Source organism: Thalassophryne amazonica, unplaced genomic scaffold (genome assembly GCF_902500255.1).
Source record: "Thalassophryne amazonica unplaced genomic scaffold, fThaAma1.1, whole genome shotgun sequence".
NCBI lineage: Eukaryota > Metazoa > Chordata > Actinopteri > Batrachoidiformes > Batrachoididae > Thalassophryne > Thalassophryne amazonica.
In genome coordinates this window covers 127,886-150,536 of record NW_022986241.1, presented here as the reverse complement: position 1 = coordinate 150,536, position 22,651 = coordinate 127,886, and the positions used below count along the sequence as shown (strand labels likewise).

Below are 22,651 nucleotides of genomic sequence, written 5' to 3'. Positions count from 1 at the left end.
AGTGAAAAAAAACACTTTTTTTTTGGAAAATTTTACACACAAAATATCCCCCAATGGTGTTAGGCCTTTGACCATTTCATAGAGGTTGATTTTGACACTGAAAAAAAAAAATGTCAAAAACCCATTAAGGCACCCTGATAGTGCATGCCAACACATCATACAACATATGTTTCTGACCCTAAAGGGTGGTATTTTCATAAGCACTTTTTGCCATGTGCATTTTGGGCCGCAACTCCAGACAGGAAGGTCGTACAGACATCAGACAACTATCCACAGATTTGTCTTGCTGAGACCTTTCAAATGACACGATTGTTATGCCTTGACCATGTTAACGTTGAGAAACAGTAGGGTTATACTCCTAATCAAAAATTCCAACCAGCAATGTCTTAGCAATGGCGGTCATGCCTGCAATCAAGTCTCATGTCCTAACCCAACATTTCTTTGGTTGTTTCACTCACATAGGAGAGGAAAAAACCATTTCTGGTTACATATTCTTGATCAGCATCCCAAATAGGCTCTGAAAGTGAAAAAAAAATAAGTTTTTGTGGGCATTGCACAAAACGTAGGGGTCCAGACTTGATATTGCAGTCCAGAATTGATATCTGGCCAGATTAGGGTTAACACTAACCTAAATTGATAAACACCAATTACATTTTATTACAACTCAATAACTTTAATAACACTTTCAATAACTTGAAGAACAAAGAACACATTAAACACTTAACATTACAAGCTTTGTACTTGCAACTAAAATATTAACATAAAAATATTTAAAAATAAATAAATAAATAAATAAATTTAATAAATAAAAATATTTACATCATTTCTGGGACTGGGTGGTGACGTTGGGGGGAGGGGAGACATGCGGTACGGGGGAGTCATGAGGTACGGGGGAGTCATGTTCTGCGAACTGCAACCCTTGAGGTGGGGTGACATTGGGGGAAGTGGACAAAACACTTGAGGAGACATGGGGTTCTACTGGGGATGCTTGAGGGGCGGTGACCAGGGAATGATCGGAGGATCTGGCGCTTGGCAATTTGGATGGAGTGGCTGTTTTGGAAGAGTAAAAAACACCATAAGTATATGTGCAACTTATACATGAATGCCTAATAATAAGATGTCTAAATTTTGACAACATTTATTTATATTCTTTGATAGATATCTTACCTCTTTTTTTGGGAGATTTTCTGGGAGTTCTCCAGCCTATTTTGACAAAAGGATAATACTGTCATTTTTAAAATTTGTAAATGTGCAGTATGTACAGCAATTTCTTTAAAGTACTGGCATATAAAGTACACAGAACTGACTCAGTTCCTTATTTCAAGTGTATAGTCCACATACAACGTCATCAGATTGGGCCCAGTTCCTTACCTGTCCACATTCGCATACGTCTTGGTGTCAGAGGTGAAAGGAGGACAGACAGCCTGCTCCTTAACAGTCGGTTTAGGAAATACAAAGTGATATTTCCTTGTCTGTCCGTCTATCTATGATCTCATGGAGCCTAGAGAATATGTGTAGGAAATAATAGCTACCTTTAGCCTTTTCACTCGACAACCCACTGGATGGTGGCTGGATGGCCCAGCTGAGGAGGGACCCTCGTCACCATCGTCATCCGCTCGTCGTCGTCTCTTACTGTGTCTTCGGGAAACCTTGGGGAAGTCAGACACAAATGTCACAGTGATGTACAAAGTTTAATGTTTTTAATGTTTCTCCTGTCTTTGTCTATGCATGGATTAGGGTTAGGGCTAACCCTAACCCTAAGAAAAGTAATTTTGATACATTGTATGTCTAGCACATGTAAAGAATTGACAATCAAGCTGACTTCGCCTCTTGGAGCATTGAATGTATGTTTGAAATAGGAACTCAGACTTACAGGGAAGAGGACCCTCTGCAATTTCTTCTTCCTTCTCTCCACCTTCTCTGCTCCTCTCTCCACCTCCTGATCCTCACTGACCTCTGACTCACTTTGCAAACTCTTACTAGACTTCCTCTTCCGTCTAGAGCTCAGTTCCTCCTCATCCTCACTGGCCTCCTCCTCTGACTCAGGGGTGTTGTGCAGGCTGATTTCCTCCTCTGACTCAGGGGTGTCGTGCAGGCTCATTTCCTCCTCCTCTTCCTCAGTGGTGTCATGCAGGCTCATCGCCTCCTCCTCTTCCTCAGTGGTGTCATGCAGGCTCATCACCTCCTCCTCTTCCACATTCGCATCCTCCTCTTCTTCACCGGGCCCGATGATGGCTCGCATCATTACATCACGCACCCGAGCGGTGGCCACAGGGGGCGGGTCAGCTTTATAAAACTTTCTTGATGTGGCCAAATCGTGGCACATTAGATGTGCAATTTCAGTGGCCTCTTTCTCACCTGCAGACTCGAGGGCCTAAAAACATACATACATACATACATACCATGACCGTGTTCTTGTACTCACATGAGTGGCCATGGAACTTCGTAGGCCATTGAACGTTGGCGATGGCCCCGGAAAGCCAAGGTCCAGCCAAATTCTCTTAAAATCTTCAAGGAGGAGGGGAGCCCTCCCCCCAGAGCTGCTGGAAAATAAGTATTTCGAACTCCAGCCACGTAGTTTCTCCCTTGCCTCCAGCCAGGACTTCATTATTCCAAACGTCGTGGAGTCCACAGGCACCCGTGCATCCACAAATGTCCTGCGGGTCTTGTGCTCCTTTACCTGTATGAGGACACGATGAGTAAAACAGACGTATTACATTACACTTATCCAAAGTGGCCGTTAGGCCACGGCTGCCCCATAAGTTCTAATATATGAAATCTATTGTTTTTCCAGTATATATAAGAGCTTTACAAAACACATGAATGAAGATGAAAACACACATAGATCACGTAGCAGCGCCCGTTTTTTTTGGCTTCTTCCACGTCTGAGGCCATCATATTTTTCAATACGGTAATCCTGTGGCCGGTTTCCCCCACGATCATCCCGGCAAGCAGGGCCAAAAATTGTTGAATTTTGGACCTTTTCTTAGTTTTTACAGCTGTGTCTAAGAAAACAGATAAAAGATTACAGAAAAAAAAATGCTTAAATAATTGTCAGTCATTAACATCCTTATAATTTTGGATATGTAAATTTATGTATAGACATTCAGCATTTCAAGTCTAATGACTTAACTCCCAAGTCCACACACAGAGTCTACAGAATGCATCGTTCCTTATTTACAATCTAATCTCCTAACTACCTCCGGAGTCCACACACAAAGTCTACAGAATGCATCGTTCCTTATTTACAGTCTAATCTCCTAACTCTACAGTCCACACACAGACACTACAGAATGGGAAGAGTTCCTTACTTAAATAGACTTACTGAAAAATTTGGGCAGCAAGTGAATGGCCTTTTTCAAAAAAGCCCGGTGCACCTGCACGGGGAGGACTTTGTCTGGAATGCATACAATACATGCAATATATAAAATAGAGTAGAAGAGAATAGAAAACCTTTATCGTCATTATACAAGTATAATGAGATTTCAACGCTTCACCATACAGTGCATACACAAATGGGATTATATGGGAAATATATCTATTATATGAAATTAATCTATGTTTGCAGTCTACAGATTGGGCCCTGACTCAGTAATGACCTTACCAGATTTCTTCCTTCTTACGGACACTACGTGTGTCACAATGCTGCCTGCGATGTTCTTCAACTCCCTCGACAGGGCATTCCTAATCCCTGCCACGTTTCTCTCTGAGAGGCGGACCCCCTCAGGCCACGCTCTCCCCACCCATGTAAAAAACTCTGACGTATCAATAAGTTTCTTCTTGACAGTGGTGGGGGCCAGACCACGTGCCTTCCAGGCATCAGCAGCTCTAAAAAAAAAAGTCCAAAAAGGGAACGTTTTTGGGATTTGACACAAATGACCACAGAAGTGATCATCAGCAACATTCATTCCATTGACATTACACTTTTTTTATTAGAATAGATTCAACTTTATTGTGATTACTCAGTATAAATACAGGGCGATGAAATGCACTTTACTGCACCTTGAAGAAAACAGTACTTACTCAGTGATCCTGCTGTGATCCCTCAGGTGGAGGAGGTCCCTCCTTGGAATAGAACCCCTGCTAGAGGCCAATAGAAACTGGCGCACCGACTGCACCCTCTGTTGGACATTGGATGCCTCTTTGGTGGTGGCCCGCCGTGTGATAATACGAGCATGGAATTTTGACAGGAGTTTCTCTACAAAAATTCAGCAGGAAATTTACATTACATTACACTTCATTGACACTTTTATCCAAAGCGACTTAGTTATAATATACCAACCGTATCCTGACACAGTGTCTTGATCCTCCTCGTCAACCGTCTTTCTCTTTCTTTGATGTTTTTTTCTGGGGGTTTGTCTTTGGAACTTGACCAGGTTTGCCCTCAAATATGTATTGTTCATCCGGAGACGTCGGATTGCTTCCTCTCTCACCCTGCAGCCAGGGCATGACAGGGCATACCCAGAGGAGGGGCCAGCAGTGGCACCGGAGGAGGGGCCATCAATGGCGCCGGAGGAGGGCTTAGGTGGTTCAGGGTCAGGGGGGACATCCTTGCTGAGCTCCTCCTCTGTCAAATCTAGCGTACTTACCATCGTGACAACCGGCAGTGACGCCCGCAGTTCATGGAGGTCCTGCAGGACCTTCTTTTTTACTGACAGCCGGTACAGATCCTTCCTTTGATCCTCCTAATAAAGAATGGTAATAAGTGTTTAGTGATTTAAAAAAACAAACAAAAAAAAACAGAACAGCTGTCTCATCATGTCAGATTTCTTTTGTGTACAAGTATATTTTTACAAAGCTCAATGTCTTATAATTTCATATATCTTGTGTATGCAATTATCTTCCCACAAAACTCAATGTCTCAATATCACATTTGTTTGTGTGTTCAAATATCTGTGCAAAACGCTCACTGGCAAATCCTTGTGCTGGAAGCGCAAGTGCTTGTCCAGCCTTGAAAATGATGACTTGCACATTGGGCATTCAATTTTGCCTTTGTGTCCGCTGAAATAAATAAAGGAAAACATAACTTTAAAAACTTCACTTAGCAAAATAAACTACCATCAAATGCTAGTATATCAGACACTGAGTTGATACAATGTTGTAAACAAAACCTCACCGGCCAGACGCAGAGATCATTAATAGGTTCAGCTCCTGCTTGTTCCGGATGCCATGGCCCTTAACAAGATGCTGCCGTAGAAAGTTATACGTGTTTTTACACAGCTCGCACTCCATTCTGAAATATAAATACAAAGTAGTTACCTATGTGATAACATACACAAAGAACAATGAAAAGAACAACAACAAAACGTTTATGTAAACATATGAAAAGTAAAGTAGATATTTTGACCTTTTCATTTTTTAATCGATACGTTTTGTAATGCCCACACATTCTTTTGGGCATTACACACAAGATAGGAGTTTGGACTTAAAATCTGGCCTGATTTCAGGACTGGAATGGAAATGTGGCCTGATTTCTGGAATGTTCCAGAAATCTAAAAAACTAGAAACCTAGAAACCTTGTCCAAACTCCATTCTGACTGGTTGGTGACACGCCCCCTGGCCCTAGGACACGCCCCCACACATTCTTTTAGGCATTACACACAAGATAGGAGGTTGGACTTGTGATCTCTGCTCCCCTCCACAGCATGTCTTTTTCCTGGTTCTCTCCCTCAGCCCCAACCAGTCCCAGCAGAAGACTGCCCCTCCCTGAGCCTGGTTCTGTTGGAGGTTTCTTCCTGTTAAAAGGGAGTTTTTCCTTCCCACTGTCGCCAAGTGCTTGCTCACAGGGGGTCGTTTTGACCGTTGGGGTTTTTACGTAATTATTGTATGGCCTTGCCTTACAATATAAAGCGCCTTGGGGCAACTGTTTGTTGTGATTTGGCGCTATATAAATAAAATTGATTGAATTGATTGATTGGACTTGAAATATGGCCTCTAGACTCGATTTCTCGAACCACTCCTAACCATCATTCTTAAAAAGTGAGAAAAGCAATTTATGATGAGATATTCCTTTTCAGCATCCCATATAAGCCCTGAGAGTGAAAAAAAAAGTGTGTGTGGAGCCGGAGAGCGGAAGCTCCTCCTATGTGATAACGCACCGGGGAGAATTTTCGCAGCAAAAGTCCACCGAAGCAGAGCGACACACCGGACGGACGAAGGACGTGCATCCGTCGCCTGGCGACCCCCGTGAATTTGTAGCGGCATTACACGAGTTTTTGTCATGGAAATGGAAAGAGGAGAGGTGGAATTCCGTGCGTCGCGGCAGAGCCGCATGGCGCAAAGCAACGTCGTGATGAACCCTCACAGGACATGTTGGGGCATGTCCAGCTCATGCACAATTTCTCCAATACTCACATGACTGAAAAAAAACGTAAGCCATCTGAAAGCCACCTAAAAACCGTCCTGTGAGACCAACACGGACGTGGTTTTGTGCCACGCAATGAATGGCTCCGTGGCGCATCCCTCCGCTTTTCTTTCCATGAAAGAAAAAAAAAAAAAAAAACTGTAACGCTGAAAATATGCTGATGTCCATGTCTCCTACCTTTTCTATGACGGTCAGACGATGACCCGAATCAACAAAGCCTTCACGTAGGAAATGATGTGGTTGTTTCAGTGGTGTTCGATCCTCCTCACTCAAAGCATGTTCAAAGGTGAATGACGCAACCGACAGGCTTTTAAAGTACTCACGCATGAGCAGGAAGGTTCAACCTTGGCTGATGCAATCACACGTGGTGATTCTTCTTCTTGTTTAAAGGCGGTTGGCAACCAGCTTCAATGGAGCACTACCGCCACCAACAGGACTGCAGCGTAAGTCAGGAGTCTAACAGCCCCAAAACCAACTTAAAAAAAAAAACCAACTCCTAACCAAACATTCCAACCGACAATGTCTTAGCAATGGTGGTCATGCCAGAAATCAAGTCTCATGTCCTAACCCAACATTTCTGTGGTTGTTTCACTCACATAGGAGAGGAAAAAAACAATTCTGTTGACATATTCTTTATCAGCATCTCAAATAGGCTCTGAAAGTGAAAAACAACAACTTTTTTTTTGGAAGATTTTACACACAAAATGTCCGCCAATGGTGTTAGGCCTTTGACCATTTCATAGAGGTTGATTTTGACACTGAAAAAAAAATTTTCTTTCAAAAACCCATTAAGGCACCCTGATAGTGCATGCAAACACATCAACATATGTTTCTGACCCTAAAGGGTGCCCCTCAGGCCTGATTCCACACTATTCCCATTCAATTCTAGGGCAAAAAGCTAGACTGACCATACCTCCACAACTAAACGTTGTACGGCTTCGCGGATGCTTCAGGCACATTCAGCGACCTCGATTTAGGGGGGGGGGGGGGGGGGGGGGGGTAGAAAAAGTATGGAGCCACAAGGACTTTCAGGTAATTTTTCAGGAATATTTTTACATAATTGTGTGACCTCTTGACCTTTTCTGATATCTCAGGACAGGAAGGTGCTAGAGACTCAGTTCCAATTCAGGCATGCTCAGCGCCCTCCATGTAGTGGGGGTAGGTGTGATTCCAAGGCAAAATCACCTTTTCCTGATTTTGGGTGAATACTTTACACTATTTTCATAAGGCCTTTTTGCCATGAGCATTTTGGGCTGCCACTCCAGACAGGAAGGTCGTACAGACATCAGACAACTATCCACGGATTTGTCTTGAGACCTTTCAAATGACACCAGGATTCTTATACTTGGACCATGTTAACTTCGTGAAACGATAGGGTTATACTCCTAACCAAAAATTCCAACCAGCAATGTCTTAGCAATGGTGGTCATGCCTGAAATCAAGTCTCATGTCCTAACCCAACATTTCTTTGATCAGCATCCCAAATAGGCTCTGAATGTGAAAAAAATAATTTTGTTAGGCTCGGGGGGCGTGTCCCAGCCAATCAGAATTGAGTTTGGACCAAGTTCCACAATAGTAGTCTGAAAGCCAGTAATGGAGTCTGGGGGTGTGGCCTAGGGTCAGGGGCGTGTCCCAGCCAATCAGAATTGAGTTTAAACCAAGTTCCTAAAAGTAGTCTGAGTGGCAGAAATCAAGTCCAGGGGCCGTGGCCCAGCCAATCAGAATTGAGTTCGGACCGACTTCCAACAAAGTAGTCTGAAAGCCAGAAATGGAGTCTGGGGGGCGTGGCCTAGGGTCCGGGGGGCGTGTACTAACACTGTTGCACTGCGCCACCTGGTGGAGAAAAAGTTAGCCTTATGCTAAGCTAAGTTTTAGGACTTGATTTCAAGAAACAGTTTCCGGCCGCCGAGTTACATAGGAAATAAAATAGGTGTCACCCGTCACGAGCGCTCGCGACGAAGTGACGCCAACTTCAAATTCCAGAACATGGGAGTGAGGCCAAAAGTCTTTTTGTATAACCGTGAACCAATCGAAGCAGTGGTTCACAGATTGAAGCAATGCTTTGACCTATTGCTTCATTTATTCTTTCTTTCGCTTAATTTTTAGACCAAGCAGAGGGAAAAAAAATATGGACTCACTCAATTCTGTGGAATAAATTATGGAATCACCCTGTAAATTTTCATCGCCAAAACTAACACCTGCATCAAATCAGATCTGCTCGTTAGTCTGCATCTAAAAAGGAGTGATCACACCTTGGAGAGCTGTTGCACCAAGTGGACTGACATGAATCATGGCTCCAACACGAGAGATGTCAATTGAAACAAAGGAGAGGATTATCAAACTCTTAAAAGAGGGTAAATCATCACACAATGTTGCAAAAGATGTTGGTTGTTCACAGTCAGCTGTGTCTAAACTCTGGACCAAATACAAACATGGGAAGGTTGTTAAAGGCAAACATACTGGTAGACCAAGGAAGACATCAAAGCGTCAAGACAGAAAACTTAAAGCAATATGTCTCAAAAATCGAAAATGCACAACAAAACAAATGAGGAACAAATGGGAGGAAACTGGAGTCAACATCTGTGCCCGAACTGTAAGAAACTGCCTAAAGGAAATGGGATTTACATACAGAAAAACTAAACGAAAGCCATCATTAACACCTAAACAGAAAAAAACAAGGTTACAATGGGTTAAGGAAAAGCAATCGTGGACTGTGGATGACTGGATGAAAGTCATATTCAGTGATGAATCTCGACTCTACATTGGGCAAGGTGATGATGCTGGAACTTTTGTTTAGTGCCGTTCCAATGAGATTTATAAAGATGACTGCCTGAAGAGAACATGTAAATTTCCACAGTCATTGATGATATGGGGCTGCATGTCAGGTAAAGGCACTGGGGAGATGGCTGTCATTACATCATCAATAAATGCACAAGTTTACGTTGATATTTTGGACACTTTTCTTATCCCATCAATTGAAAGGATGCTTGGGGATGATGAAGTCATTTTTCAAGATGATAATGCATCTTGCCATAGAGCAAAAACTGTGAAAACATTCCTTGCAAAAAGACACATAGGGTCAATGTCATGGCCTGCAAATAGTCCGAATCTTAATCCAATTGAAAATCTTTGGTGGAAGTTGAAGAAAATGGTCCATGACAAGCTGATCTGGCAACATCAATCAGAGAAAGTTGGAGCCAGATTGATGAAGAGTACTGTTTGTCACTCATTAAGTCCATGCCTCAGAGAATGCAAGCTGTTATAAAAGCCAGAGGTGGTGCAACAAAATACTAGTGATGTGTTGGAGCGTTCTTTTTCATGATTCCATAATGTTTTCCTCAGAATTGAGTGATTCCATATTTTTTTCCTTCTGCTTGGTCTAAAAAAGTAACCGTTACTGACTGCCAATTTTTTTTTTCTGATTTCTTATAGTGTTTCTTAAAGCCAGAAAGTTGCCATTTGAAATGACTTTAGTTTTGTGTCATGTCTATGATCTGCTTTTTTTCTACAAAATTAAACAACTGAATGAACATCCTCCGAGGCCGGTGATTCCATAATTTTTGCCAGGGGTTGTAGTAAGAGCAGAATACTACTGGAATGAATATGAATAAGGAATATGCTGTGTTTTGTTTGTTTTTTTCCTTTACTAAATGGATGCTGCACTCACTGCAGTTTATTGTCTGGAATAGTCCCAGATTGCATTTCAGAGCTTCTAGAATTGAAACATTTTCGTGCAGGTGGTGTTGGATGGTAATTTTGGGTTTTGGGTCTTGGGCCACATGTAGAACGAATCAGTTTTTAAATTAGGCTTTCAATTCATATAGTGGCATCTACCTTTTTTTTTTTTTTAAAGGTTACTTTATACTTTTATACTTTAAGTAGGTTTTGGAGCACATACTTTTTCACTTTTACTTGAGTAAAGAGGTCAAGTTGATACTTCAACTTTTACCAGAGTGTTTTGAAACTGCAGTATCTATACTTCTACTTAAGTAACAAATGTGTGTACTTTTGTAACCACTGCCTCTCTCTCAGGTGGCTGTTGTACTTCTATTGTGTCCTTTGCCAGCTTTCTGTACACTAGTCTGGGATTTTTTGCAAATAGTTGATCTGTTTTGCTTGTATTTTCTTGTCTTTGTTCCTAATTTGTGCTGCGAAAGCTTTTACTAAGGCTTGATGTTCAGCCAGCCTTCCACCTAGCAGTTTGTCTTCAACATTGTATATTCTTTTAATGTGATTTACTTTTTTAAGAAGATTCTTTTTGTGGTTTGTTTCCCAAAAATGTGGCCATTTGGGAGATCTCTGCTCTTAGGCGGCTGATTTTTTGTTGCAATTTCTTTTTCCATCGTGGCATGATATTCTTTTTCTTATTTGTGGTACTGTTTCTCTCCAAAATCTTGTGGGGCTAGTTTACTTTGTATGTACCATGCCGCTCCATAATTTACAGAGTTTAACTCTGTCAATGTGGCTCCTTTTGGGACCAGTTTGGTCAGTCCTATGTTAACTTTTTGCAGGATATTTTTGAATTTTGTATTCTCTTTTAGTTTAGTCAGCTTTGGGCGCTCTTTCATGTCCATTTTTCTTGATTCTTCAATCTTATTTGCCAATTCCTCTTCTAGTTCCTGCTGTTCTGGGTCTGTGTGCACCTGTATATTGTTTTGTAGATGAGCTGGTGAATGGATCGTTTTTGCGGGGGGCAGTGAGTTGTTCGTTTTTTTGGGGGGGCAGTGAGTGGTTCGTTTTTTCGGCGATGTACTTTTTTTTTGAGGGCAATCATTTTTTGGTGGTGCAATGGGTTGTGTCAGAGGGCAGATGTCGTCTCTGATCATTTGCTCAACCTCCTGTTGCATCGTTTTTACTTCATCATCCAAGACATGTTTTTGTTTGATGAAGTTGGATTTTTGGGTGTTGAGATTCTTACATGTGATGTCTTTCTTATTTGGGCAGTGGTGGTGGAATATTTTTTGCCATTCTTTAGATCTTTTTGTCTGGTTTTTGGGGTATTTCATTTTGGCATATTCCTTTTCCCATAACAGTATCCACTCTTCCTCCCTCTTCCACTGACTTGTTTTAAACTGGAGTTGCTTCCCTTTATCCATCAACTGATAATCTTTTATCGCTTCCTTTTGGGCTTCTTCCTTTATTTTTTTATTTCTTCTGCTGTCAGGTTTCTTACGATTTGTGAGGCAATCGATTCCAGTTTTGCGGTTGTGGAGGCTTCTTTCGTGGTGGTAAATCCGCTTCTTTTATGCGTTCTTCAAATACTGCCTTTTTCTTTCTGCCCCACTTCTCATGCCTTGAGTAAGTGAAGCAGTGAAAGATTTTTTTTTTTTCCATCAATGGTCCAATTTACTGTGGCGTAATTTCGTCCGTTTCTTCTGGTCCATTGATGTTGTTGCTGGAGTCCAGGATCAGAACTATGCTGATCTGGTGGATTATCCAGACGAGTGTTCTGTTCCAGTATTTGTTGTCGATCAGAACAGCTAAATGGTTTTCTTCTTGTTTGCTGCTCCTTTTGTTGCTCTGAGCTGTTCTTGTGACCAGATGTTTTTCGATATTTAGAGCCTTTAACCTGTTTTCCATGTGTTGCCTGAATGAACAATATTGGCATTTTTTTCAACAGTTAAAACCTGACTGAAGTTCTCTGGTCTGTTTCCAGTCATCACTGTCATCAGTCTCAGTTCCAGAACTGTCTGAACTCCTGCCACTGGTATCTGGTTGTAAATGACTGTTTGGACCTGAGTTGCTGGCTGGTTGTGGTCCTCCATCGTCCTCTCCATCAGCTTCTGCTGTCAGTGTTCTATGTACAGATGAGCTGCTGGCTACAGGCTCAGCCTCTGTGCTCTCATCACTTCGGCTTTGATGAAGCTGTGATGACTCTGGTTTTTCATCATCATTTTCACTCTTTTGTCTTTTTTTTTTCTCATTTGCCTTGAATTTCCTTCTACTAGAGTGCAGTGGGCCCCTGACACGGGGTCTAAAGCTGCACCCTTAACATTACTGACTTTGTATCTGAGGGCTCTCTTCAAGATGGTGACCTTTCCTCTCCTCAAATACTGCCTTTGATCTCCTGCCCCACTTCTCATGCTTGAGTAAGCGAAGTAGTGAGAGATCTTTTTCTTCTCCCCAATGGACCAATTTACAATGATGCAGTTTCACTTGATTCTTTTAGCCCTTTGATGGTGTTGTTGCTGGGGTCCAGGATCAGAACTATCTGGTGGATGACACCGCTGATCTGGTGGATGACCCAGCTGAGTGCTGCTACAGAGGAGATGTCTCCCCGCAGCACTGGGAGAAGTTGCACTATTTTCTTCATACGCCCTGGTGCCTAGGTGCTTTGTGGAGGTTTTAGCTGGGGTTTGTTTCTTTTGAAACATCCTCATACCAAGATCTCTCCTGGCAAACTCCTTCACAGTGGGACCGAGGACACTCGAGGCTCGTGTCCAGTAGGAATTCCAACCCACCCTGTATGAATTATCATGCGTGTTTTCAGGTTGCCCTTTAGTCCAAACATTTGACCACACACACAGTTAAATGTTTTTTGTCTTTTGGTTTTTCATTTATCTTTGATGTCTTTTTAGTAGAATGCAATGGGCCCCAAACCTGGGGTCTAAAGTTGCACCCTAGGCTCTATAGTTATCCTAACCAGATCTGGCATTGTATCCGAGGGCTCTCTTCAAGATGGTGATCGTTCCCTTAATCGCAGACAACTGCACCTCATGTGCACTTGGGTGACCGGGGATTGCCTCAAGGTATTTCTTCAGGTTCTTCATCAGGCCTGTTGCTCCCACCACAACTGGGATGATATCGATGTCTTTCAATGACCATGTTGTTCTTAGGTCATTTTTCAGGTATTATCATGTGTGTGTTCAGGTGGCTCTTATGTCCAAATCTTTGACCACATTCAGAACAGACAAATCCTTTTTGCCATTTGTAAGTTGTTGTTAAGCAGCAGATGGGTCTGTACTTGTTGGGAAGCTGTGTTTCCTTGGTCTTTGGGAGCAGGGTTGTGTTCGCAGTCAATAGCCAGTCTGGTGTATCCTCTATTCCGTTCAATATTTTTGTGAAAGCCGCGGCATAGTGGTGGTGCAATGCTGTCAGTCTTTTTAACCAAAAATTTGGGACTTTATCAATGCCACGTGCCTTAAAGTTACTATATTCATGAATTTTATTTCTTACCAATTCTTCAGTTATGATCATTGCTGGCATTTGCTGTTTGTCTTTGTTTTTCCGTTTTATTATTTCAATCCACTCAGCCTCTTGGTGCTGTTTAGGGTCTTCAAACAGTGGTCTCCAGAATCTCTCAACTTCCTCCCTCTCAGGTGGCTGCTGCACTTCTACTGTATCCCCCGCCATATTTCTATAGACCAGTCCAGGATTGTTTGCAAAGTGCTTGTTTATCTGTTTGGCCTTTATTTTCTTATCTTTATTTCTAATTTGCCTTTGGTTTTTCATTTATCTTTGATGTATTTTTAGTAGAATGCAATGGGCCCCAAACCTGGGGTCTAAAGTTGCACCCTAGGCTCTATAGTTATCTTAACCAGATCTGGCATGCTGAAGTTTGATGGTTTACACTCTCAACAGCTGTATGACAGAATCGGCATTTATCATTCTGTGAGATCCCTGCCATTTTTTTTGAAGTCCCTGATCTTGTGCTCCAATCATAATTCTTTCTCCATCAAAACCAAGTTTTCCATTTTTAGCCACTGCATTGATCCAACTTTGTCGATGTATTCCTTTTTGAGTTTTTCCTCGATGTTTTCCTTCTCTTTTGCTGTATTGGTCTCTGGTCTGTCTTGCAAGTTTTGTTGCAGGCATGAGACTGTTGCTTTTTCTCTCTTGTAGAAGTTCTCCGCCAAAGTTTTTTGCCAGTTTAGTGATTGAGGTCTGTTCGGTTAAGGCCTCGTGGTGTTGTGCGACCTTTTTTACGATTTCTTCTTCAGAGCTCTTTAAGTACTGTCCAATACTTATTATCGATGCTCTGTAGGCCTGGTTGATTTCAGTGAGACCCATACTGCCTTCTCTGCGAGGGAGATATATTCTGTCCATGCACTGATTTCTGTATGTGACTTTGTGGAGGGTGAGCATTTTCCTGGTTTTTGTGTCCAACTTATTAAGCTCACGCTGTGGCCAGTTCACTATGCCAAACCCATAGGTCACCACTGGTATTGCAAACTGGTTTATGGCTGTGATCTTGTTCTTTGGTGTCAACTGTGTTTTGCAGATCTTTTTTAAGCGGTTTAGGTATTCTTTTGTTGTTTTTGTTCTCATTTTCTTGTGCTCAATTGTATTATGTTGTTCGATTCCCAAGTATTTGTATGTGGAGTCTACGGCCAGATCTTCAATGTAGCTCCCTTCATCCAATTGTATGTTTTCGTTTTTTGTCTTTTTACCTTTTGTCATTGTGCATTTTAAGCATTTATCCAGTCCAAATTCCATGCCAATGTCTTTTGAGAACTTATGGACAGTTTTTACGAGCTGACTGAGTCCCTTTTTTGTGTTGGCATAGAGTTTCAAATCGTCCATGAACACAGATGGTTCACAAGATTTTATTTTTTTTTCCAGGATAACGTTGTCTGTCAGTAACTGGTCTTTAGCTCCTAATCTTCTTCTGGAACAACCTCTCTGTTCATTTTCCAGGTAGCCACCAGTGTCACGATGTTCATAAATGGCATCAGCTATGATTCAGCTATTCAGCTATTTTATTATTTTATTTTATTTTATTTTTTTTTTAGCACTGTTGTCGTGCGTTACCTGTGCTGCTCCACAGCCTGTCCAGTGGATTTTTATTTTATTTTTTACCACTGTTGTCGTGTGTTACCTGTGCTGCTCCACAGCCTGTCCAGTGGATTTTTATTTTATTATTTTATTTTATTTATTTATTTTTTTTTTTATTTTTTTTTTTTTTAGCACTGTTGTCGTGCGTTACCTGTGCTGCTCCACAGCCTGTCCAGTGGATTTTTATTTTATTTTTTACCACTGTTGTCGTGCGTTACCTGTGCTGCTCCACAGCCTGTCCAGTGGATTTTTATTTAGCGCTGTTGTCGTGCGTTACCTGTGCTGCTCCACAGCCTGTCTAGTGGATTTTTATTTTGTTTTAGCACTGTTGTCGTGCGTTACCTGTGCTGCTCCACAGCCTGTCCAGTGGATTTTTATTTTATTTTTTAGCACTGTTGTCGTGTGTTACCTGTGCTGCTCCACAGCCTGTCCAGTGGATTTTTATTTTATTTTTTACCACTGTTGTCGTGTGTTACCTGTGCTGCTCCACAGCCTGTCCAGTGGATTTTTATTTTATTATTTTATTTTATTATTTTATTTTATTTTTTTTTTTATTTTTTTTAGCACTGTTGTCGTGCGTTACCTGTGCTGCTCCACAGCCTGTCCAGTGGATTTTTATTTTATTTTTTAGCACTGTTGTCGTGCGTTACCTGTGCTGCTCCACAGCCTGTCCAGTGGATTTTTATTTTATTTTTTACCACTGTTGTCGTGCGTTACCTGTGCTGCTCCACAGCCTGTCCAGTGGATTTTTATTTAGCGCTGTTGTCGTGCGTTACCTGTGCTGCTCCACAGCCTGTCTAGTGGATTTTTATTTTGTTTTAGCACTGTTGTCGTGCGTTACCTGTGCTGCTCCACAGCCTGTCCAGTGGATTTTTATTTTATTTTTTAGCACTGTTGTCGTGTGTTACCTGTGCTGCTCCACAGCCTGTCCAGTGGATTTTTATTTTATTTTTTACCACTGTTGTCGTGTGTTACCTGTGCTGCTCCACAGCCTGTCCAGTGGATTTTTATTTTATTTTTTAGCACTGTTGTCGTGTGTTACCTGTGCTGCTCCACAGCCTGTCCAGTGGATTTTTATTTTATTTTTTACCACTGTTGTCGTGTGTTACCTGTGCTGCTCCACAGCCTGTCCAGTGGATTTTTATTTTATTTTTTACCACTGTTGTCGTGTGTTACCTGTGCTGCTCCACAGCCTGTCCAGTGGATTTTTATTTTATTATTTTATTTTATTTTTTTTTTATTTTTTTTATTTTTTTTTTTTTAGCACTGTTGTCGTGCGTTACCTGTGCTGCTCCACAGCCTGTCCAGTGGATTTTTATTTATTTTTTACCACTGTTGTCGTGCGTTACCTGTGCTGCTCCACAGCCTGTCTAGTGGATTTTTATTTTGTTTTAGCACTGTTGTCGTGCGTTACCTGTGCTGCTCCACAGCCTGTCCAGTGGATTTTTATTTTTATTTTATTTTTTAGCACTGTTGTGCGTTACCTGTGCTGCTCCACAGCCTGTCCAGTGGATTTTTATTTAGCGCTGTTGTCGTGCGTTGCCTGTGCTGCTCCACAGCCTGTCCAGTGGATTTTTATTTTTATTTTATTTTTTAGCACTGTTGTGCGTTACCTGTGCTGCTCCACAGCCTGTCTAGTGGATTTTTATTTTATTTTAGCACTGTTGTCGTGCGTTACCTGTGCTGCTCCACAGCCTGTCTAGTGTCGGATTCCCTGTTTGGGAATCCGCTAGCTTAGCGTAGCTACTAGCTCTTAGCCGTTTTAGCATGGCGGCTTCTCCTGTCTCTCCCGTACTTTTCTGCTCTGGGTGTGAAATGTTTAGTTATTCCTCGGCCTCTTTTAGCAGTAACGGTACATGTAATAAGTGCAGCTTATTCGTAGCTTTGGAGGCCAGGCTGGGCGAATTGGAGGCTCGGCTCCGCACCGTGGAAAATTCTACAGCTAGCCAGGCCCCTGTAGTCGGTGCGGACCAAGGTAGCTTAGCCGCCGTTAGTTCCCCCCTGGCAGACCCCGTGCAGTCGGGAAGGCAGGCTGACTGGGTGACTGTGAGGAGGAAGCGTAGCCCTAAACAGAAGCCCCGTGTACACCGTCAACCCGTTCACATCTCTAACCGTTTTTCCCCACTCGACGATACACTCGCCGAGGATCAAACTCTGGTTATTGGCGACTCTGTTTTGAGAAATGTGAAGTTAGCGACACCAGCAACCATTGTCAATTGTCTTCCGGGGGCCAGAGCAGGCGACATCGAAGGACATTTGAAATTGCTGGCTAAGGCTAAGCGTAAATTTGGTAAGATTGTAATTCACGTCGGCAGTAATGACACTCGGTTACGCCAATCGGAGGTCACTAAAATTAACATTGAATCGGTGTGTAACTTTGCAAAAACAATGTCGGACTCTGTTGTTTTCTCTGGGCCCCTCCCCAATCAGACCGGGAGTGACATGTTTAGCCGCATGTTCTCCTTGAATTGCTGGCTGTCTGAGTGGTGTCCAAAAAATGAGGTGGGCTTCATTGATAATTGGCAAAGCTTCTGGGGAAAACCTGGTCTTGTTAGGAGAGACGGCATCCATCCCACTTTAGAGGGAGCAGCTCTCATTTCTAGAAATCTGGCCAATTTTTTGGGATCCTCCAAACTGTGACTGTCTAGCGTTGGGACCAGGAGGCAGAGCTGTGGTCTTATACACCTCTCTGCAGCTTCTCTCCCCCTGCCATCCCCTCATTACCCCATCCCCGTAGAGACGGTGCCTGCTCCCAGACCACCAATAACCAGCAAAAATCTATTTAAGCATAAAAATTCAAAAAGAAAAAATAATATAGCACCTTCAATTGCACCACAGACTAAAACAGTTAAATGTGGTCTATTAAACATTAGGTCTCTTTCTTCTAAGTCCCTGTTGGTAAATGATATAATAATTGATCAACGTATTGATTTATTCTGCCTAACAGAAACCTGGTTACAGCAGGATGAATATGTTAGTTTAAATGAGTCAACACCCCCGAGTCACACTAACTGTCAGAATGCTCGTAGCACGGGCCGTGGCGGAGGATTAGCAGCAATCTTCCATTCCAGCTTATTAATTAATCAAAAACCTAGACAGAGCTTTAATTCATTTGAAAGCTTGACTCTTAGTCTTGTCCATCCAAATTGGAAGTCCCAAAAACCAGTTTTATTTGTTATTATCTATCGTCCACCTGGTCGTTACTGTGAGTTTCTCTGTGAATTTTCAGACCTTTTGTCTGACTTAGTGCTTAGCTCAGATAAGATAATTATAGTGGGCGATTTTAACATCCACACAGATGCTGAGAATGACAGCCTCAACACTTCATTTAATCTATTATTAGACTCTATCGGCTTTGCTCAAAAAGTAAATGAGTCCACCCACCACTTTAATCATATTTTAGATCTTGTTCTGACTTATGGTATGGAAATAGAAGACTTAACAGTATTCCCTGAAAACTCCCTTCTGTCTGATCATTTCTTAATAACATTTACATTTACCCTGATGGACTACCCTGCAGTGGGGAATAAGTTTCATTACACTAGAAGTCTTTCAGAAAGCGCTGTAACTAGGTTTAAGGATATGATTCCTTCTTTATGTTCTCTAATGTCATATACCAACACAGAGCAGAGTAGCTACCTAAACTCTGTAAGGGAGTTAGAGTATCTTGTCAATAGTTTTACATCCTCATTGAAGACAACTTTGGATGCTGTAGCTCCTCTGAAAAAGAGAGCTTTAAATCAGAAGTGTCTGACTCCGTGGTATAACTCACAAACTCGTAGCTTAAAGCAGATAACCCGTAAGTTGGAGAGGAAATGGCGTCTCACTAATTTAGAAGATCTTCACTTAGCCTGGAAAAAGAGTTTGTTGCTCTATAAGAAAGCCCTTCGTGAAGCTAGGACATCTTTCTACTCATCACTAATTGAAGAAAATAAGAACAACCCCAGGTTTCTTTTCAGCACTGTAGCCAGGCTGACAAAGAGTCAGAGCTCTATTGAGCTGAGTATTCCATTAACTTTAACTAGTAATGACTTCATGACTTTCTTTGCTAACAAAATTTGACTATTAGAGAAAAAATTACTCATAACCATCCCAAAGATGTATCGTTATCTTTGGCTGCTTTCAGTGATGCAGGTATTTGGTTAGACTCTTTCTCTCCGATTGTTCTGTCTGAGTTATTTTCATTAGTTACTTCATCCAAACCATCAACATGCTTATTAGACCCCATTCCTGCCAGGCTGCTCAAGGAAGTCCTACCATTATTTAATGCTTCAATCTTAAATATGATCAATCTATCTTTGTTAGTTGGTTATGTACCACAGGCCTTTAAGGTGGCAGTAATTAAACCATTACTTAAAAAGCCATCACTTGACCCAGCTATCTTAGCTAATTATAGGCCAATCTCCAACCTTCCTTTTCTCTCAAAGATTCTTGAGAGGGTAGTTGTAAAACAGCTAACTGATCACCTGCAGAGGAATGGTCTATTTGAAGAGTTTCAGTCAGGTTTTAGAATTCATCATAGTACAGAAACAGCATTAGTGAAGGTTACAAATGATCTTCTTATGGCTTCGGACAGTGGACTTATCTCTGTGCTTGTTCTGTTGGACCTCAGTGCTGCTTTTGATACTGTTGACCATAAAATTTTATTACAGAGATTAGAGCATGTCATAGGTATTAAAGGCATTGCGCTGCGGTGGTTTGAATCATATTTGTCTAATAGATTACAGTTTGTTCATGTAAATGGGGAATCTTCTTCACAGACTAAAGTTAATTATGGAGTTCCACAAGGTTCTGTGCTAGGACCAAGTTTATTCACTTTATACATGCTTCCCTTGGGCAGTATTATTAGACGGTATTGCTTAAATTTTCATTGTTACGCAGATGATACCCAGCTTTATCTATCCATGAAGCCAGAGGATACGCACCAATTAGCTAAACTGCAGGATTGTCTTACAGACATAAAGACATGGATGACCTCTAATTTCCTGCTTTTAAACTCAGATAAAACTGAAGTTATTGTACTTGGCCCCACAAATCTTAGAAGCATGGTGTCTAACCAGATCGTTACTCTGGATGGCATTTCCCTGATCTCTAGTAATACTGTGAGAAATCTTGGAGTTATTTTTGATCAGGATATGTCATTCAAAGCGCATATTAAACAAATATGTAGGACTGCCTTTTTGCATTTACGCAATATCTCTAAAATCAGAAAGGTCTTGTCTCAGAGTGATGCTGAAAAACTAATTCATGCATTTGTTTCCTCTAGGCTGGACTATTGTAATTCATTATTATCAGGTTGTCCTAAAAGTTCCCTAAAAAGCCTTCAGTTGGTTCAGAATGCTGCAGCTAGAGTACTGACGGGGACTAGCAGGAGAGAGCATATCTCACCCGTGTTGGCCTCCCTTCATTGGCTTCCTGTTAATGCTAGAATAGAATTTAAAATTCTTCTTCTTACTTATAAGGTTTTGAATAATCAGGTCCCATCTTATCTTAGGGACCTCATAGTACCATATTACCCCATTAGAGCGCTTCGCTCTCAGACTGCGGGCTTACTTGTAGTTCCTAGGGTTTGTAAGAGTAGAATGGGAGGCAGAGCCTTCAGCTTTCAGGCTCCTCTCCTGTGGAACCAGCTCCCAATTCAGATCAGGGAGACAGATACCCTCTCTACTTTTAAGATTAGGCTTAAAACTTTCCTTTTCGCTAAGGCTTATAGTTAGGGCTGGATCGGGTGACCCTGGACCATCCCTTGGTTATGTTGCTTTAGACGTAGACTGTGTTTCATAATTATTGTATGGCCTTGCCTTGCAATGTGGAGCGCCTTGGGGCAACTGTTTGTTGTGATTTGGCGCTATACAAGAAAAAAAGTTGATTGATTGATTGATTGATGATTCCTGTCAGCCATTTGTATGTTGTTGTTAGGCAGCAGATGGGTCTGTACTTGTTGGGAAGCTGTATTTCCTTGGTCTTTGGAATTAGGCTTGTGTTCCCTGTCGTTAGCCAGTCTGGTGTGTCCTCTTCTCCGTTCAATATTTTTGTGAAAGCCACAGCATAATGTTGGTGTAATGCTGTCAGTCTTTTCAGCCAAAAATTTGGGATTTTGTAGATGCCAGGTGCCTTGAAGTTACTGTATTCACTCATTTTCTTTCTGATCTCCTCTTCAGTGATTACAATTGCTGGCATTTGTTGTTTGTCTTTGTTTTTCTGTTTTATTTTTTCAATCCACTCAGCCTCTTGGTGTTGTTTTGGGTCTTCAAAATTTTTCAATTTCCTCTCTCTCAGGTGGCTGTTGTACTTCTATTGTGTTGTTTGCCAGCTTTCTGTACACTAGTCTGGGATTTTTTGCAAATAGTTTATCTGTTTTGCTTGTATTTTCTTGTCTTTGTTCCTAATTTGTGCTGCGAAAGCTTTTACTAAGGCTTGATGTTCAGCCAGCCTTCCACCTAGCTGTTTGTCTTCAACATTGTATTTTCTTTTAATGCAATTTACTTTAAGAAGATTCTTTTTGTGGTTCTTGTTTCCTGAAAATGTGGCAATTTGGGAGATCTCTGCTCTTAGGTGACTGATTTTTTTTGTTGTAATTTCTTTTTCCATCGTGGCATGGTATTCTTTTTCTTATTTGTGGTTCCGTTTCTCTCCAAATCTTGTGGGGCTAATTTACTTTGTATGTACCATGCCGCTCCATAATTTACAGAGTTTAACTATGTCAATGTGGCTCCTCTTGGGACCAGTTTGGTCAGTCCTATGTTAACTTTTTGCAGGATATTTTTGAATTTTTTATTCTCCTTTAGTTTAGTCAGCTTTGGGCGCTCTTTCATGTCCATTTTTCTTGTTTCTTCAATCTTATTTGCCAATTCCTCTTCTAGTTCCCGCTGTTCTGGGTCTGTGTGCACCTGTATATTGTTTTGTAGATGAGCTGGTGAACTGTTCATTTTTTCGGGGAGCAGTGAGTTGCTCTTTTTTTTGGGGGGCAGTGAATTGCTAGTTTTTTCGGGAGGCAGTGAATGGTTCGTTTTTTCAGGGGGCAGTGGATGGTTTGTTTTTGTCCTGTATGAATTATCATGTGTCTGTTCAGAGTGCCCTTCTGTTTCTGTCTTTTACTCTGATCAGAACAGCTAAATGGTTTTCTTCTTGCTTGCCTCTCCTTTTGTTGCTCTGAGTTGTTCATGTGACCAGATGCTTTTCCATATTTAGAGCCATTAAATTGTTTTTCATCAGTGTTCCCTGAACGAACAATATTGGTATTCTTCCGACAGTTAAAACCTGACTGAAGTTCTCTGGTCTGTTTCCAGTCATCACTGTCATCAGTCTCACTTCCAGAACTGTCTGAACTCCTGCCACTGTTATCTGGTTGTAAATGACTGTTTGGACCTGAGTTGCTGGCTGGTTGTGATCCTCCATCGTCCTCTCCATCAGCTTCTGCTGTCAGTGTTCTGTGTACAGATGAGCTGCTGGCTACAGGCTCAGCCTCTGTGCTCTCATCACTTCGGCTTTGATGAAGCTGTGATGACTCTG

General features: G+C 41.7%; 2 protein-coding genes and 1 long non-coding RNA gene across 5 annotated transcripts in view; 1 reads left to right on the top strand and 2 right to left on the bottom strand.

The window, feature by feature from the left end:
• Positions 1 to 22,651, top strand: part of LOC117505751 — a 362,202-nt gene that overhangs the window by 248,871 nt on the left and 90,680 nt on the right. The window lies entirely within an intron of this gene.
• LOC117505742 (cilia- and flagella-associated protein 251-like) lies at positions 313 to 2,355 on the bottom strand. Of its 2 annotated transcripts, XR_004559238.1 has the most exons (5): positions 1,874 to 2,355; positions 1,533 to 1,649; positions 1,168 to 1,203; positions 820 to 1,050; positions 313 to 517 (listed from the first exon to the last, which is right to left on the bottom strand). XR_004559238.1 is itself a non-coding variant. In XM_034165295.1 (4 exons), the coding sequence occupies exons 1-4, from the start codon at positions 2,324 to 2,326 to the stop codon at positions 976 to 978; spliced, it is 681 nt and encodes a 226-aa protein (XP_034021186.1). In that variant the 5' UTR covers positions 2,327 to 2,355; the 3' UTR covers positions 808 to 975. The 2 variants fall into 2 exon arrangements, 1 of the variants encoding a protein (XP_034021186.1); XM_034165295.1 differs by lacking the exon at positions 313 to 517 and having other exon boundaries at positions 808 to 1,050.
• On the bottom strand, positions 2,339 to 22,539 carry LOC117505741. Of its 2 annotated transcripts, none has more exons than XM_034165293.1 (9): positions 22,508 to 22,539; positions 5,117 to 5,233; positions 4,911 to 5,001; positions 4,283 to 4,685; positions 4,024 to 4,198; positions 3,605 to 3,828; positions 3,326 to 3,397; positions 2,842 to 3,005; positions 2,339 to 2,680 (listed from the first exon to the last, which is right to left on the bottom strand). In XM_034165293.1, exons 2-9 carry the CDS (start codon positions 5,230 to 5,232, stop codon positions 2,375 to 2,377), a joined length of 1,551 nt encoding a protein of 516 aa, XP_034021184.1. In that variant the 5' UTR covers position 5,233; positions 22,508 to 22,539; the 3' UTR covers positions 2,339 to 2,374. The 2 variants fall into 2 exon arrangements, with proteins under 2 accessions (XP_034021184.1, XP_034021183.1); XM_034165292.1 differs by lacking the exon at positions 22,508 to 22,539 and adding an exon at positions 11,538 to 11,809.

What these genes read in the sequence shown, in the direction of transcription:
- LOC117505742 (XM_034165295.1), bottom strand. Translation starts at nt 2,326, where the DNA reads ATGTGCCACGATTTGGCCACATCAAGAAAGTTTTATAAAGCTGACCCG. An exon ending in GTCGAGTGAAAAGGCTAAAG is followed by an intron (nt 1,204 to 1,532) that starts GTAGCTATTATT and finishes TTGTCAAAATAG; the next exon opens with GCTGGAGAACTCCCAGAAAA. An exon ending in AAAATCTCCCAAAAAAAGAG is followed by an intron (nt 1,051 to 1,167) that starts GTAAGATATCTA and finishes CTTCCAAAACAG; the next exon opens with CCACTCCATCCAAATTGCCA.
- LOC117505741 (XM_034165292.1), bottom strand. Translation starts at nt 11,698, where the DNA reads ATGGAAAAAAAAAAAATCTTTCACTGCTTCACTTACTCAAGGCATGAG. An exon ending in AATCGATTGCCTCACAAATC is followed by an intron (nt 5,234 to 11,537) that starts GTAAGAAACCTG and finishes TTTATATTTCAG; the next exon opens with AATGGAGTGCGAGCTGTGTA. An exon ending in AGACACTGTGTCAGGATACG is followed by an intron (nt 4,199 to 4,282) that starts GTTGGTATATTA and finishes GAATTTTTGTAG; the next exon opens with AGAAACTCCTGTCAAAATTC.